This window comes from Astatotilapia calliptera, chromosome 4, assembly GCF_964374335.1.
Source record: "Astatotilapia calliptera chromosome 4, fAstCal68.1, whole genome shotgun sequence".
Classification (NCBI taxonomy): Eukaryota; Metazoa; Chordata; class Actinopteri; order Cichliformes; family Cichlidae; genus Astatotilapia; species Astatotilapia calliptera.
In genome coordinates, this window is record NC_137425.1 from 36,872,330 (window position 1) to 36,890,873 (window position 18,544).

The window sequence follows — 18,544 nt, forward strand, 5'->3', positions numbered from 1 at the left end:
TTCCTGGAAGACAGACCTCTGTTATGATGACATGAGGTGATGCATGAATTGATGACTGACATTTTTATTTAACTTCTTCAATCACAACAGTATATTTGAACATACACAATAGTTTATTTTTAGCTTACAAACATCTGAGCATAAAGTGCTGACAAGGAACCCTGGTGTAAACATTAAAATGAAAGTCAGTACAATGTGCAGATTGCAGAAATATACATTAAAAAAATCAGTGGCTTTACCACACTCAGTTTTTCGACATCTGTGAACTACTAGACAGTCATTCAATTAAAAAATAATATTAAATAAATAAAACTAATAAATAAAAAATACACACATCTTACTGATCTCTGCAGTCAGTAACATTACACATAAAGTGCAAACATAATAGCAATTGTATAAACACACACACAAACACGCCTTTAAAATTTAAAGGCGTGAAATTGGACGGTCTAGTTCTGATTAGCGTCACCGCTGTCTCGGTGGAGTTTAATAAACTCGGCCGTCTGCTTCTTGCTATCTAAAATATAACCAGACACTGGTGTAAATTCTCGACTGTCTCATACTTCTGTTTAATAAGTTTTCTGTTTGACGTTTAGTCAGCTGTGTGAAAACCAAGGAGGAACCCACCCGGGGGATTAATAAAGTTTTATTTTATCTAATCTAATAACTTTAATCTCAGCCAAACCGATTTACTCACGAACAAACAAAACACTGAAAAAAAGCCCAACAATAACATTTTTAGGTTGTCTAAGTGACTTATATATCACGTTTAACCCGAGCAGCGAAACTCCGCGGTGATCTGAAAATGATGTGCCGGGAGTTGTGCCGTTCTCGGCCGCATCAGTAACCCTCGAGCTCCCAGCTAGCTGTCGAGCTGGTGGGTAGCAGACGCCTCTGAAAACGTCGAAGCACTTTTGCAAATATGGGATATCTTGATAAACTGAGCAGATATTTGATGTTTACACAACTACTTTCTCGCCTGAAAATATGTTAAAAGTTTATTTTGTGACCCAGAAAGATTAGTATGAGTAATTTTAAAACTTAGTAGCGGCCGCCATTGCTGGAAACTGGAGTTTGGCTGGGCCGCGCTATGAATTCTGGGATATGGTAGTAATTTGGACAGCCTTCGGCACGTCGCTGTGACGTAATCGGTCTACAAATGCGGCCTCAGGAGGATGCAGCCCATGAATTTGGACATGTCCAGAGTATAATCGCAGCCTTTGCGGTTAGAAAATTGCACTTGATCATGTCGCGATATTATCGCAAATGCGATATATCGTTCAGCCCTAATGGTCAGGCAGTGGTTTAGGGAGAGCTTGTTGTGGCAGAACATGTGTTTTCAGTATCGTTTGATCATGTTCGGTTAATTATGGCCAAAATCATGATCAGGACGCTGTTGTGTCTGTTCTGTTTGATAGGGCCGAAGCACTTATAGTTCATTTCGATTTTATGAACATGGCACCAATTGAAAACAATAGTTGCTTCATATTGTAAAGTAAAAGTGGCATGGAGATTTTGCCATGAAACAGGAAGTTGTTGTTGTGAAATCTGGTCGTGTAATGTCCCAAGATGGGCCGTAGCCTAAACCCAGCTGAAGCCAGGTATTTGGCAACATTGTGAGGCTTTGTATTTGAGGAAACTCCTCGTGGGGATCTTACTGGATCAATTTTAAAATGGGATATTTTTTTCTGCAGGAACATCCCAAAGCCTTCCAGTTCATCTATGTGAGCTCACTGCAGAGCGAGACTAAAGATTGATACAGAAATGTGTCATCTTCCTTTTGCGATACTTTATCAACACACCATTGTCAAATATCAGTGGTGAGCGAGCCTGAATGTTCATCCAGTATGCAGGCTCTCTAACTGACCTCACTCATCCCAGCCTGTTTGACTTCATGGGGACACTCGTCCAAACAAGAGTTTATTCATTTGCTGGGGTGCAGAACATTGAATAAAGGATGGATAGTGAGAGCAAGTCAGAGTATTATTCTGTTAAACCGACACTAACAAACAGCCTCCAGTATTTATTTCAGTTTTTTAATGCATTTCTTTAATAACATGCTAGCAGGTGCACAGCGGTGCTGTTGGTAACACTGAGAGTCGTTGGCTCCAGTCCAGTCGGCGCTCTTTCAGTTGGACTTTATTTGTTCACTTCAGTTTTAGTTTTACAGATCGGCAGCCTGGCCCAGGGTCTACCCTGCTTCTCACTCCATGACAGCTGGGACAGGTTCCTGATGGAAACATAGTAGAACAGCAACAACGGGAGTCATCACACAGTTATTTTAACAGTGTGTTGAATGGAGTAAAGTCATTCCTGCTTTCTGTCTTGCAGTTAGAGCTGAGCGATAAAACAATAGAAATCCTGCAGAAACATAGTGGCTTCATAGCTGTAAAAACATGGTCATTATAAAGTCGGTCGAGCTCGTTCCATCCGTGTTTTGACAGAAAACATGAAAGGTCAACAGCAGTTGCACAGGTCGCAGGTCTGATTCATACAGACGACTAACTGCCAACTCCGTTTAGGCCGTAGTGCCCGTCGTGGACCCTCTGTTCCCCTTGGACAATAAGCGGTTCTCAGTTTTACTTTTGTTCTGCTTTGTTTACACTGTAAACTTTGTTGAATTTATGGTGAAGACTCACACAAAGGCTTTCACACTTTCCATTTTTGGGTTTGTTTCCCAACAATTGAAAATTGTTTGTTTTTATACCAAAAACCAGCGATAGAGGCGCTCAGCTGTGAAAGGCTGGATATTGTGGACACCCACCTTTGAGGGGACATTTTAGTGTCACGGTCAGGAGTCAAGTGTTGTTTCAAATCTTGTGAGCATAATAAGATGAGAAAAGTGTTTCCTAGGGGTTTCTTTTTCATACCGTACGTACATCTGCTAGCAGGTGGAGGGCTTTTTGTTTGTTTTTCCCGCTTTAGGCTGCAGTGGCTTCAACACAGACCACATAAGATGTGTGGAAGTTGGGCAATTTAAAAGTAGGAGCCATCAGACAACCAGACAGCCTTTATAGAGGATTACATTGGTTCCCATGTTGTGGGGATAACCTAGACTTGGTCACAAACTAGAGATGGCACGATACCACTTTTTTATGTCCGATACCGATATCATAAATTTGGATATCTGCCGATACCGATATGAATCCGATATAGTGTTTTTTAATCAACAAAACTGTTTTTTAAAATATCTTGCTGCATTTTGTATAAGTTCATACTCAAGTTTAAAACAACAACTACACTAAAGCTATTCTGTTATACCTGTATGCAAAAAAAAATATTTCATAGTTCAGCAATACTGATCAATCTAATAAACTTAAACCTGCACCATCCTCCCTATTCTGGTATTTTAAAGAGTACTTAGCATAAATATTAAGCAACCTAACTAATAGGGTTCCAACTCCCAGCAACAACAAAAATAAATAAATAAAAAATAGGGAACCACCCCTCACGCTCCACCTCATGATGCTTAATCGACGTAATCAACCTTAATTTGATGCAGTGTGAAAAAAAATGCACAGAAATCAATTATTTTTCAAGAAATATTAAATAGATTCAACATCTTTCTTCAACAGAATTGCAGACTGCACAGATGGTACCTTCCCAAAGGAAAAAGTACTATAGCTTACTAGGGTATATATATTAGACTTAATAGTTACTATATACAGTAATTGACTTCTATTCATTTTACATCAAATTAAAACTTTGTGTGTCAGATAATTATTTATTAAAAGCTCGACATTTTAAATGAGAATAAGAAAGAAAAGTATGTCTTTGTGCCCCCTTTTCCCTGTTCATGCCCTATCGGCCCCCCTGGCTAAACTTTGCTAGATCCGCCCCTGCACAGTTACCAGCGTCAGCTACGTAGAAAAAGATCCTGGTGTAGAAAGTAATATTAAATAAATTGTAACAACAGCTGATCAAGCTTAAACGTGCTGCTGTTGTTCAGCCGCTGGTTTGCTCTTTCTGGTGCAAAGTGGGCCAAAAACAAACTAGAGACACGGAGTCGCGACAGAAAAGCCGATCAGCTGATCGTTAAGCAGTTTCACGATTGAAGTAGCAGCCGGAGAGCGAGAGGCAGTAGCTCGTTAAGCTTAACGTGGGAATGCTTTACAAACATTCAGAGATGGACTTACACACTTGCTTTACTTCTCTCGGGGATAACTTTGTCGGAGATGAAATGCCGGGTTGCTAGCGAAGCTCCACATGCTATCCAGACCACAGGTCGCGCATGCCACAGCTGCTCTATCACGTGATGCATACTGCTCCGACATGCTAACGTTCTGAGGTGAGTTACGGCGTGTTGCAAGTTTTGTGAGGTGCTTTCGTGATATTTAATGGATCGGATTACATTTTTTATTTTTCTCCGATATCCGATCCAGTAATTTAGGTCAGTATCGGACCGATACGTAATATCGGATCGGTCCATCTCTATCACAAACATTGACAGAGTTCTTGCAAGGCTTCAAAAATCCACATCCACCCTCACCAAATCAGGTGGACCCTACACTAATGCATGGCCAACCACCTGTTGGAATTCCTTATATGAGGAATTTCTTAATCAGACTGTGTGTATAGTCCCAGCAGGGGACACGTGGCAGCTACAGAGATACAATCTAAGAAACAGAAGCACACAACTCACCTCCGTCTTACCATTAATGTCAGAAATACAAGTCTAGGGCAGGGCTCTAGACCAGCGGCCCCCAATCCCCGGGCCTCGGACCGGTACCGGTCCGTGAGTCGTTTGGCACCGGGCCGCGAGAGTTGAGGCTCAGGTGTGAAATGTGTAGTTTTCAGGGTTTTTATTGGTTTTCAGCGTTATTTTGTTATCGTTTTTATCGTTAACTCTGTTTTCCTGGGTCTTTTCACGTGTGTTATGAATAAACCTTTTTTTAGTTTTATTTTGTTGTATTTATCCGCGACACCTTAAAGGCCGGTCCATGAAAATATTGTCGGGCATAAACCGGTCCGTGGCGCAAAAAAGGTTGGAGACCGCTGCTCTAGACTAACTCTTTGCCACGGTTGCACCGGTGCGCCTAACTTTTTCTCTTAGGCACATCAGCACAAAAGTTAGGTGCACCCAAATTTTTCAACTGCATTGCTTAACACCGCAGTAAGAGTAATATTAAACCATTGTTGGAAACTGGAATTGGCTGCAGTCCTGGGATAGGTGACGAGCCAGGTGACGAAGGCTGTCCCAATTCGAAGGCTTAGTTTTAATATTACTCTTTCTGGGTCACAAAATAAACTTTAAAGATATTTTCAGGCGAGAATGTAGCTGTGTGAACTTCAAATATCTGCTCGGTCCCAGATCTGATGCACACACTGGAACTCTTTCCCATGTTGCTGTCTGTGTTTATTGTGCTGTGGTGTGTTGATATCTGTGCATTCCTGTATTATCCTTCTGTGTTACACATTTCGATGTTTTTTTCCTCGCTACCTGGCCTGACCTGTCTCCCCAATGTGATGTTTGTGTTGTATGTACGGTTGGCAAGGTCTGTCATCTCGGTTGTGGGCAAAAGACCTGCAAGTGACAAATAAAGGCTCTCTCATCTCATCTCAAGACGTCGCATATTTGCAAAAGTGCTCGAAGTTTTTGGAGACGTCTGTTACCCACCAGCTCGACGTTTTGTGAGATCTCTCAAAAGTTCATCTTCATTTTTTTCTCCTATGTCCCTTGCAGGGCTCCGTAGTTATCCAAACATTTTGTCAAATAGTTTCAGTCAAAGAAAAATGAAAACGGTCTCACGATTAGCTGTTGCTGGTTTGCGCGATCTTAAAGTTGCCTTCAGTGGCCAGATCTGTCCACCTCTGAATGCTGATGCTACACGAGTGTCTTTGTGTTTTTAACCTTATCAGGTAAGAGCAAGGAGGCTGAGATCAAACGGATTAATAAAGAGCTGGCCAACATCCGCTCCAAGTTCAAAGGGGACAAGGCTTTGGATGGCTACAGCAAGAAGAAGTATGTCTGCAAGCTGCTCTTTATCTTTCTGCTTGGCCATGACATTGACTTTGGACACATGGAGGCCGTCAACCTGCTGAGCTCCAACAAGTACACAGAGAAACAGATTGTAAGTCTTTCACAGCGTTGTAGTCTTGTTCTTTAAATGCATGTCAGTGTGTGAGATGCATGCAAGTGTTGCACTACTGTGTGTGTGTGTGTGTGTGTGTGTGTGTGTGTAGTATAAAAGCCCTTTGAGTGCTACGTAGCAGTATAAAAGTGCTGTATGAACATGGGCTGCATTTCCACTTTTCACGTGTCCACTAAACACTGTGACCAAGCGTTCACAGCTGGCCCACTTCTGCTCCAGTGTACAGGAGGGACTCAAACACCCGATCCCTGACCCGTTGAGGCTCACCAGATATAAGACGTGAGAGTGTTGACAGCATCATTTCCCTGTTTTATTGAATAAAAACAGAATTAGATTATTTGTGACATAGCTAACGTGGTAGTCCTTTACTTCACGTCACTACCAGCTGTGATTCGTCACCGCCGCACGCTTTTCCAGGGTGTTTTTATTTATACTTACATTTTAGGAAAAAACATGAAGCCCTGTGTGGATTCATGTATTCTTTGAAATGCTGTTTGAAAAAACTGAAGTAAATGTTTGCAGAACAAATCCTTCTGCTGCTGAGACCTTTTCATTTCCTGACTGTGGGGTGTGGAGAGTTTCCTCAGGAACAGGAAATGTTTAGTTAGCAGAATAAGGATGATTCAGGATCCATGTGGTTTGAGAAGTGACGGCTGCGACTGACTCAACACGACCGCTAATAAGCTCCAGACCTTCACCCTGATCCGAGCTGGGAACTTTGATTTCTACCAAGTTTACAAACAAGTGTGTAAACCTGTAGCACTTCCTGTGGTTTGTTTCACACAGTGTTGCAGCGTACACCTGGGCTCGGATCACGTTCACACAATAAACAAACGGCTCTGGAGTTCCTTTGGAGCCGTACTGAGACCAGCTTCAAAGGGTCTCGGTGCAGGTGTTCAACTGCAGGTGTGAGAGCACACGTAGCTAGGGATGGGTATCGTTTAGGTTTTATCCGATACCGGTGCCAAACCGGTACTTTTGAAATGGTGCCGGTGCTTAAACGGTGCTCAAACCGGTGCTTAAAGAATGAAGAACACAAACTTTGTCCAAAAACCTCTCATGTTCAGCTGTTTTTTGTAAAAAGATAACAATGTTAGCCTTTTCTGCAGCTATGGGGCATATATGGCATCACTCTTGGCTGGAAGCAGTGCTTAAACAATGGAAAAAACACAAACTTTGTCCTAAACCTCTCATGTTTAACTGTTTTCCACTTTTTCTTTGGTCATTTTAGCCTTTTTGGCCAGGGTGAAGGGAGTATCTGCCATCAAACAAGAAGGCAGCCGCATGTAGCTATGATGGTGTTTGCTAGTTCACCTTACATGCATTAATGTAATAACGTGGTTAGCCTACTCAACGTAAATTACACACGTGCAACATTAAGCTACTCACGCAGAGAAGAACGGCTGCTGCTGCATCATCATCATTTCTGCTACACTGGCAGGGCTAGGGGCCAGGACTCTCCTCTTCGGGTTTTTGGGGGGTGTTGCTCCGGGTCCAATAACAGGCACCACACCCGCAGTAGATGCGCTCGGTGTGAGGTCTCGCAGCAAGCTATCAAATACGGCGCATTTCTCGGCTTTTAAAAAAACGCTATGCGTCGCCAGGTGTTTCATCGGATTCGAGGTGTTACCTCCTTTGACAGCATCACAGTATCAGCTTAAAGCACTTGTTGCTGCTGAGTTTGCATCTTTTGCTGTGAAGTACAGCCAGACTTTTGACCGCTTCACCTTGGGCATTTTTAATCTGTAGCTCTGCTCTAACAGAACGTACGTACCTGGCCCCGCCTACTATCCTCGGAAACGTAAAATGATTGGCTAGAATCCAAAGTGTATCACAGCTCAGGAAAAAAAAGCAGCGAAATGTGCGCTGCTTTTCGGTCTGGTTACTACCGTTTATGTCAGAACACCGGTACCCATCCCTACACGTAGCACACATGCAGTGACTGCTGTTGCTGAGTGGGATCAGCTTTCCTAATGAATTTTGGGATGAACCATTTTTACATAGTTTTAAGATCTGATCTATGAAGCCTTAATCCAGGTGTTTCTATTAAAAGAGAGACCTCTGTAGACCCAGTACAGCAGATACTGAGTGTATAACGGGCGTCAGCTGGTCATTTGTGTCACAGCTCGTTAGTTTCACATGACACCTGATACTCTCGCTGTGTCCCAAAATGTCGGCCGCGTCCTCCTGAGGCCGCATTTGTAGGCCGATTACGTCACAGCCAGGTGATGAAGGCTGTCCCAGTTCGTCGACTCCTTCAAATGCGGCCGACAAATCCGTCCTTCATTTCCCCGAATTTGAAGGATGGGTCGGGTGTGTCCTTCGTGGCCCACCATTCCAGTTTCCAACAATGGCGGCAGCTAGTTAGTTTTAATATTACTGTTATTAATCTTTCTGGGTCACAAAATAAACGTTTAACATATTTTCAGGCGAGAATGAATCTGTGTAAACCTCAAATATCTGCTCGGTTTATCAAAACATCGCATATTTGCAAAAGTGCGCCGACGTTTTCGGAGACGTCTGTTACCCACCAGCTCGACAGCTGACCGGGAGGTCGAGGGTCACTGAAGCCGCTAAGAACAACGAACTCCCAGCTTCATCGTTTTCAGACCCACCGCCGTCTTTCGCTGCTCAGGTTAAACATGATATATGAGTCACTCAGATAACTTAAAAATGTTATTGTTTGGCTTTTTTCGGTGTTTGATTGGTTCCTGAGTAAATCAGTTTGGCTGAGATTTAAAGTTATTAGGTAAAATAAAACTTTATTAACCCATCGGGTGGTTTTCACACCGCTGAATAAATGTCAAACAGAAAACTGATTAAACAGAAGTGTGAGACAGTCGAGAGTTTACTCCAGTGTCCTGTTATATTTTAGACAGCAAGGAGCAGATGGCCGAGTTTATTAAACTCCACCGAGACCGCGGTGACGCTGATCTGAAGGCTAGACCGTCTAATTTCACAGCCTCGCACTTCCGGCCTTCTCGGTCTTCGGAGGACCCGGCCCACGTAGACCGCAAAGGCCGGGTCCTCCGAAGGATGCGGCTTAGGTTTTGGGACACAGCTCCTGTTAACCTGTGAGTGTGCTAACATCATAACACAACGTGGGTGACACAGCAGCTGGTGTAAACTGCTTAGTCCACAAAATCGTGACACATGCAGAGCACACGCTGTGGGACGCTGTGTTTGAAAGCCACTCACTGTTACTGTCGATGTGGATTTGTCCAGGGCTACCTGTTCATCTCAGTGCTGGTGAATAGCAATAGTGAGCTAATCCGTCTGATCAACAACGCCATCAAGAACGACCTGTCCAGCCGCAACCCCACCTTCATGTGCCTGGCGCTTCACTGTATTGCGAACGTGGGAAGCCGTGAGATGGCCGAAGCCTTTGCCAGTGAGATCCCTCGGATACTGGTTGCAGGGTAAGTGTTTTTGATGCTTCACTGTTGTTGGGTTGTTTTTGTACTTATTTTAGATTAACTCCTGTTAACTGTGATACTGTGAATGTGATGCAACGCAGTGATACGATGGACAGTGTGAAACAGTCAGCGGCCCTTTGTCTGCTGCGGCTCTATAAGACTTCTCCCGACTTGGTGCTGATGGGTGAATGGACGTCCCGTGTAGTGCACTTACTCAACGACCAACACATGGTAAGAGCACAGAGGTCATTCAGCAGCAGGACCCTTCATGCTGTGGAGGACTTAGCATCGCGTGGGCCGCTTGTTCTGCTCAGTGTTCCTTCCTGTCGACAGTGACTTATGGTAAATGGCCTGTATTTATATAGCGCTTTACTAGTCCCTAAGGACCCCAAAGCGCTTTACATATCCAGTCATCCACCCATTCACACACACATTCACACACTGGTGATGGCAGCTACATTGTAGCCACAGCCACCCTGGGGCGCACTGACAGAGGCGAGGCTGCCGGACACTGGCGCCACCGGGCCCTCTGACCACCACCAGTAGGCAACGGGTGAAGTGTCTTGCCCAAGGACACAACGACCGAGACTGTCCGAGCCGGGGCTCGAACCGGCAACCTTCCGATTACAAGGCGAACTCCCAACTCTTGAGCCACGATCGCCACTTATCATTAGAGCATTAGAACTCAGTAAATACTCTAAGAAGGATAATATCCTAGGTCATGTAAATCCTAACCTTTCAGCCCAGCTGAGCACCTGTGGACGTGTCATTGGTTCATTTCAGTTTTATTTACATTATGCTAAATCACAAAAACAGCACTTTATATTGTGAGTCCCTACAGTGATGTAGAGAAACCCCTCCAACGATCAGACATCCCCCTGTGGGAGAGCACTTGGTGACGGAGGGAAGGAAAAACTCTTTGAATAGGAGGAAAGGTCCGGTATAACCAAGCTTAGTGAGGGGCGGGGCCATCTGCTGTGACTGGTGGTTACATGAGGAGGCCAAAGACGCGCTGTGGAAGAGAGCCAGAGATGAATACGAACTAACCAATCCGAGCATGGAGTGGTTCCCAGAGCTTAAAGGCTTTCAAACATGTTGAGCGCCATCTTGTGCCAGTGCTGAGCGTGACTTCATCGGGTTGGCTGGTTGATGGTAACATACACTTAGATTTGTTTATGTTTGCTAACTAGTGACAGAACCATAACTCGGTGGGATATAAGGAAACCAAAATCAGTCTAAGCGATCACTTTTATAGTAACCCAAGCACAGCCAAACAGCTGCTGGTGTTTGGGGAGGTCTTACTCCATCACCCCATCACACACACAAACCTACTTTCCCTGCAGACGTGCTGATGGCATTCGCTAAGAATCATAGTTCTGTTTGTGGTGTGATGTTCTTGGAAAAAGAAAGATTGTTCTGTTCATGAGATGGAGCTGATCGCAGCAGCCGATTGTGCCGCTCGTACATCTGGCCACACCAGGAAAAATCTGTTCCTGACTCCATCCTGTCACCTGACCAGGCTCTCCTCCACACTCTTCTCATTCATAAAGAGCTTCACTAAAACGAACATCACAGCTGTTTCAGTGCCGCTAGCCAAACAACACAAAAAGGCTCCTTAAGGAACCGAGTGGACGGTACATCCTTGTACATCCCCTGTAGTTTTCCTTCTGGCCAGTTTATTCCCCTCACCCGACCGACAGGGTGGATGTCTGTCCCTGCCTGAGCCTGGCTCTGCCGGAGGGTTCTGTCTGTCAAAAGGGAGTTTGTCCTTCCCACTATCGCCAAGTGCCTTTTCACAGGGCGATCGTTGGGTTTCCTTCTGATATTGTAGCTTTTTTATCTTCTGATATGAACTCTGTTGAGGCAGCTGTTGTTCAGACTTGGTACAATATAAATTGAACTGGGTTAGTGACTCAGCATAAGTCTGTATAGGCGCCAAAGCAGCGGTGGTATTTGTTTTTACCGGAACGTTTTAACTGTAGAATAATGAGAACAATGACTGAATGAACCCTGTAACACTTCAGAGTCCTGCACTTTGTTTTCACATGATTCAATTTTCTGCCTGCATTTGTCTGTTTTTCAATGAGCCACTGAAACATGTTGTGATGTACCAGTTGTCTCCGCTGTGATGAATCGGTGCGGTTACTCATTTTCTCTTTGTGGGTGGGGTTAGGGTGTAGTGACAGCAGCCATCTCCCTCATCACCTGCCTGAGCCAGAAGAATCCAGACGAGTTTAAGACGTGCGTTTCCCTCGCCGTCTCCCGCCTCAGCAGGGTGAGTGTCAGAAACAATTGTATGTAAAATGTTCATGTTTGTAACTCTCACTGTTGATGCTGCTCATTAGTCTCGGTGTTAGCTCAGGATTCCCAGATGTACCGAGTCAGTCACGTGTTGAAGCTGAACCTGCAGGGTTGGACCCGCTGACTGGCCGTTACATTTAAGCCGCTTCTTCTTTCTACTCGCAAAGAAACAAGGCAGCCTCCCAGATAAATACACAGACAGACTATGGCCTCCTGCACAGTAAATCCACATGGATATCTGGGATATTTAATACCCAGCGTTTGGTGAATAAGAGGGGTGAAAAACACACACTGGTTTTTTATCCTTCATTTATTCCTGTTTGTTGTTCAAATATGCCGTGTACACTTCTCCATCAGTAGTAGCAGAAAGGCACCCTCCACCTGCAGAGCTGAATGAACCAGCAGCTTCTCGATGGTGTTGCACAGCAGATCCAAATCAACAGTGCTGCATTCATAAATCAGTTAGGAGAAGATCCCAACTCGTGGTTAGTTTGTCACGAGTTAACACAGAGAGGCAGACAACCACTCACACCGCACATTCGCACCAATTTACAATCACCACTTAACCCAGAGCTTCCCAAAGTGTGGGGCGCGCCCCCTAGGGGGGGCCCAGAGCCATTGCAGGGGTGGGTGCGGTATGAAAAGGGAAAAAACCCAAAAACGCTTGGACACTGCTAGCACGGGGCGCCCACACAAACACAAAGCAGGAGATGAAGCATTGCTGAATATGTTTCCAAACCAACTTCATTCCAAGCCAAAGACTAGAAAATATGGTGAAGCAAATCTGCCCTTTGGCTTCACCTGCACAGGTGCCGAGGTAGGTCTCCCTGCAGGATTGGTCTTTCCTTCGTCGGGAGCAGCGCTGGGCTGTTTAAATCAAGTTACAGCGGGATACAAATAACATCAGGCTGATCCTGCCACAGTTTGTTCCCCGGTTCAAATCACGGACAAACAGGATCCCACAGCTGTTTGTTTTTAAACCTATTTTGCACAGAGAAGCATTTTTTTGAAAAATGTATTGATGCAATGTTGAATATTATTACACAGGAAAAAAAACAACTACATGTAAAATAATGACACCGTGACGCCTCTGCCTTTGTAATGGAGGGACAGTAACTGCGTGTAAATCTGCAGACAGTCAGATTAACAGTATTTCGTCTCTATCTGTCATTCTGCAATTCATCTCATGTAAACAATAACGTGGCCACAGCGTGACGTGAAAAAGGCACATAGCTTTGACGTTGCGTGACGAACTCTGTATTCCTCGTTCACACGTAAACGCAAAAAAAGGAGTTTTAAAAAATCTCAGTTTTTGGTGATTCGAAACGCCGTTTACGTGGACGAAACAGCTGCGTGTTCAAAAACACCCGTGTAGGTGCGGACGTAGCGTAAAAGAGTTAGTAGTTTATTTTATTACTACCTGTAATTTATTGCAGTTTACTTGTATTTGCTTATGTGTTTACTAAATGTTTGAGGTGTGAAATAAACCGCAACGGGGCAAAATATGGGCGTGTGTGGTTGGAGGATGTGTTTGTGCGGGGGGGGGGTTGTTCTTGTAAAACAAAGGGGGCCTAGGAAAAAAAGTTTGGGAACCACTGACGGTGTTTGGACTGTGGGGGGAGCCACACTCCACACAGAAAGGCCAGCCAGTGGGTTCGACCGGGAAGGTTCTGCTGTTACAGGGCCCAAGGTTTTACTGCACGGTTGAGAGCAGGCTTCCACACAGATGCTCTGCAGACGGTTTCATCTCAATGATAAATACTGTTTGTTCTCCAGATCGTTTCGTCAGCCTCCACCGATCTGCAGGATTACACCTACTATTTTGTGCCGGCACCCTGGCTTTCCTGCAAGCTGTTGCGCTTGCTGCAGTGTTACCCTCCACCAGAAGATGGTGCTGTCAAGGGCCGTCTGGTAGAGTGTCTGGAGACCATTCTTAATAAGGCCCAGGAGCCACCAAAGTCAAAGAAGGTGCAGCACTCAAATGCTAAAAATGCCATCCTGTTTGAGGCTATTTCACTTATCATCCACTATGACAGGTGAGTACTGTCTGTAGCATCCTCACTGACTTATTATTGAAATGAACTGTTATCACTCGAGTTTAAAGAATGCACGCTAACTCGCGCCACACATTTAATCTAAGTGCAGTCGGCTGCCAGCCTGTGCTGCTCATGCTGTAATGACACTGTAAATAAGTGTGTAATTACTGATGTGTGTGCATGCAGTCTACCTGTGTATGTTTGTAACACATTCTGGTGTAAGTGACTCCAGTTCTGACAGGTGAGCCAGCAAAGCTCGTCATCGATAACAGTTTCCTGTGGCACCATCAGTGTTGCTTGTTAAACACCCAGCAGAGAAGATGAGTTGTAACACTAATGTGACACTAATGTGACTTTAATGTAGCACTAATGTAACTCTAATGTAACTCTAATGTAACTCTAATGTAGCACTAATGTAGCACTAATGTGACACTAATGTGACACTATTTTAACTCTAATGTAGCACTAATGTAGCACTAATGTGACACTAATGTAGCACTAATGTGACACTAATGTGACACTAATGTGACACTATTTTAACTCTAATGTAGCACTAATGTAACTCTAATGTAGCACTAATGTAACACTAATGTAGCACTATTTTAACTCTAATGTAGCACTATTTTAACTCTAATGTGACACTAATGTGACACTAATGTGACACTATTTTAACTCTAATGTAACTCTAATGTAGCACTAATGTAACACTAATGTAGCACTAATGTAGCACTAATGTAACACTAATGTAGCACTATTTTAACTCTAATGTAGCTCTAATGTGACACTAATGTGACACTAATGTGACACTATTTTAACTCTAATGTAGCACTAATGTAACTCTAATGTAGCACTAATGTAACACTAATGTAGCACTATTTTAACTCTAATGTAGCTCTAATGTGACACTAATGTGACACTAATGTGACACTATTTTAACTCTAATGTAGCACTAATGTAACTCTAATGTAGCACTAATGTAACACTAATGTAGCACTATTTTAACTCTAATGTAGCACTAATGGGACACTAATGTGACACTAATGTAGCACTAATGTAACTCTAATGTAGCACTAATGTAACACTAATGTAGCACTATTTTAACTCTAATGTAGCACTAATGTAACTCTAATGTAGCACTATTTTAACTCTAATGTAGCACTAATGTGACACTAATGTGACACTATTTTAACTCTAATGTAGCACTAATGTAACTCTAATGTAGCACTATTTTAACTCTAATGTAGCACTAATGTGACACTAATGTGACACTATTTTAACTCTAATGTAGCACTAATGTAACTCTAATGTAGCACTAATGTAACACTAATGTAGCACTATTTTAACTCTAATGTGACACTAATGTGACACTATTTTAACTCTAATGTAGCACTAATGTAACTCTAATGTAGCACTAATGTAGCTCTAATGTAACTCTAATGTAGCTCTAATGTAACTCTAATGTAGCACTAATGTAACTCTAATGTGACACTAATGTAACTCTAATGTAACTCTAATGTGACACTATTTTAACTCTAATGTAGCACTAATGTGACTCTAATGTAACTCTAATGTAACTCTAATGTAACTCTAATGTAACTCTAATGTAACTCTAATGTAACTCTAATGTGACACTATTTTAACTCTAATGTAGCACTAATGTGACTCTAATGTGACTCTAATGTGACTCTAATGTAACTCTAATGTAGCACTAATGTGACTCTAATGTGACTCTAATGTGACACTAATGTGACACTATTTTAACTCTAATGTAGCACTAATGTTACACCCCGGCCTAGGCAACCGGCGTGCAACTCAGGAAAAATAGAAATAAGGGAAAAAGGGCCCCCAAGCTCACTGCTCTTAAGGAGGGCGAACTCATAAAAAAAGACTAATACGGGCTTCCACAAAAATAATCCCAAAACGAAAGTATCGACAACTATTTTCTTTAAAGCAAAATACGATATTTATTTACATCACAACACACACCTAAACGCAGATCATCTCCTCAGCACATTCACAGCCTGTAACAACTGCAAACCCTCTAAATTTGACCAGCATGGATACATCCTGAAATTGTTCTGTGCATCTCTCACTGACTCACTCTCACTCACACTTTGGGCCCTGTGAGTCTGAGGTACAGTTATTATTTATGTATTGTTCATTAAGGGGAGTACTTTTACTAATACATCTAATAGTGATATTTTTAGTAAGAATTATAGTACGACTACTTTATGAATACAAAGAGAATCCATACCACTAAAGAACATGATAAAGGTAATATATACACAACCCACAAAGCCAGTGAAGAAATGGCATACTAGTCCTTTTTCACATGTTACATGGTAATGTGTTTGGCCCTCGTGTGCTGACATGCATGCCTAACAACGATGGGGCATGCTCCTAATGAGACAACAGGTGGTGTCCGGGGGATCTCCTCCCAGGTGGGTGTGCACAGGGTCTGCTAGAACAGGGGTGTGAGATGTATGCCCGGGGGTCCGACTCAGCCCACAGACTCCAGCCCAGACTGCTGGACTGCTCTGGGCAGACATGTGAGACTTTAAAATGTGTTTTTCTTAACTTTTCCTCCTCCAGTAACCAAACGACACCAAAGTAATTCATTAATAGATAAACAATTAAATGACAGTTTCCACAGCGTACTATAGAAAAGCCCAGAATGTTTCATTTCTCATCCAAGCAGCTTCTTCACTTCAGAAAACATTGAATGGACAATGTTAATCTGATTTCTTCTCATTTAAACCCTGCTGACAGATTTCTTACATTTACTACTACTAAGGATGGCACACTGTTAGAACTGCCCTTCTTCCTCTTATCGTAAGACAGAAATATGTAGATGAACCTCTGTACAGTCATGGTCTGGTCCTCTGTATGTGTGAAGCAGGTTTAAAGCCCCACGTTCTGATTAAGTCTTTCTTTATGGTATATTCATAGAGGTTTTATATTATTCAGCGCAGTTATTTAACAACGTTACATACGTAGAAGTTAAAGATGATGCCTGTGCTGAGTGAAAATCATCAGTTCTCTATAGTCTACAGCAGCGGTCTTTAATGCACCACAGACCGGCCTTTAAGGCGGATAAATACGACAAAATAAATACGACCAAGATAAAAACTGTGGTATTTTGAAAATATCATAATAAACAAATTAACTGAGTAATTGTGTAACTTTATTGGTAAAGGGTAAATGAACTGGTTCTTATATAGCGCTTTTCTACTCATCTGAGCGCTCAAAGCTTCACACAACCTGTGCATTCACCCATTCACACAATCGCATCTTTCTAAGTGTTTCATAGCTAACATTCACACACATTCACACTCCGATGGATGCATCGGAGAGCAATTTGGGGTTAGTATCTTGCCCAGGGATATTTGGCATGCAGACTGGGGGAAGCCAGGAATCGAACCACCAACCTTCCGATCAGTGGATGACCTGCTCTACCGCCTGAGCTAGCAGCGTGCTCCTCAAATGCTTCAACAACACTGAGAGTAACGTCCTCCTCTCTGCCCCTTAATGCTCTCTGGTCGCTATGGTAACACGTAAATACTTCTTTCAAAATAAGACGCACAACTACAACACGGGAAAGACCCAGGGGAACCGAGTTAACGATAAAAACCCTGAAAACCATGAATTTCACAGCGGAGCCTCAGCTCTCGCGGCCCGGTACCAAACGACTCACGGACCGGGCCCTGACCCGGGGGTTGGGCACCGCTGGTCTATAGTACCTTAGAAGCAGCAGCGTGGTGGTCGAGTCGTCACCTTAAAACCAAAACGGACACAAACCATGACTCTGTGCTAACTGGCTGCTCAGAACTGTACCAGGCTGTCAGTGAAGGGAGTTTTTCTGTCTCCTACTCAGCGAGCCAAACCTCCTGGTACGAGCCTGCAACCAGCTGGGTCAGTTCTTGCAGCACAGAGAGACGAACCTGCGCTACCTGGCTTTGGAGAGCATGTGTACGCTGGCCAGCTCTGAGTTTTCCCACGAAGCGGTCAAGACGCACATCGAGACCGTTATCAATGCCCTGAAGGTGACGCCTCACATTTAAGAATGAATGCTTACCTTCACAAAGACACACACCATCACTGGTGTAGCGGACTGTTGGCGCTCAGTGTTCCTCTTCTTATTGTTTGTCCGTGCTTCTGCAGACTGAGAGGGACGTGAGTGTGCGACAGCGAGCGGCCGATCTGTTGTATGCCATGTGTGATCGCAGCAACGCCAAACAGATCGTAGCGGAGATGCTCAGCTACTTGGAAACGGCAGATTACTCCATCAGAGAGGAAATGGTAGGTGTGAGTCACTGTGCAAGCAAATGCTGTTTATGCCAGGCCTGGGGTAACACTTAGCACCATTACAGAAAACACGTGAGTGGTGAGTCCTGATCCACTCTGTCAGCTTTGAACAGATGAACCAGTTTTGACTTTGCTGTTTCAGGTGCTGAAAGTGGCCATACTGGCAGAGAAATATGCCGTGGACTACTCCTGGTATGTAGACACTATCCTCAACCTCATTCGCATTGCTGGGGACTACGTCAGCGAGGAGGTGTGGTACCGCGTCATTCAGATTGTCATCAACCGAGACGATGTGCAAGGCTACGCTGCCAAAACGGTCTTTGAGGTACTGCTTCATGAACCCTCGAAATGTTGTGGAGGTGAATAGAGAGAGCTTGTAGTTGGAAGATGGTTC

The 18,544-nt window shown here is 43.7% G+C and overlaps 1 protein-coding gene across 3 annotated transcripts in view; it reads left to right on the forward strand.

The window, feature by feature from the left end:
* ap2a1 (adaptor related protein complex 2 subunit alpha 1) overlaps positions 1-18,544 on the forward strand; it is a 37,820-nt gene that overhangs the window by 2,646 nt on the left and 16,630 nt on the right. For all 3 annotated transcript variants that reach the window (XM_080300637.1, XM_080300638.1, XM_080300639.1), the window contains exons 2-9: positions 5,860-6,071; positions 9,318-9,511; positions 9,610-9,739; positions 11,682-11,783; positions 13,586-13,845; positions 17,720-17,888; positions 18,007-18,144; positions 18,293-18,475. In XM_080300637.1, coding sequence (XP_080156763.1) covers positions 5,860-6,071; positions 9,318-9,511; positions 9,610-9,739; positions 11,682-11,783; positions 13,586-13,845; positions 17,720-17,888; positions 18,007-18,144; positions 18,293-18,475 — 1,388 coding nt within the window. The remainder of the gene's footprint in view (positions 1-5,859; positions 6,072-9,317; positions 9,512-9,609; positions 9,740-11,681; positions 11,784-13,585; positions 13,846-17,719; positions 17,889-18,006; positions 18,145-18,292; positions 18,476-18,544) is intronic.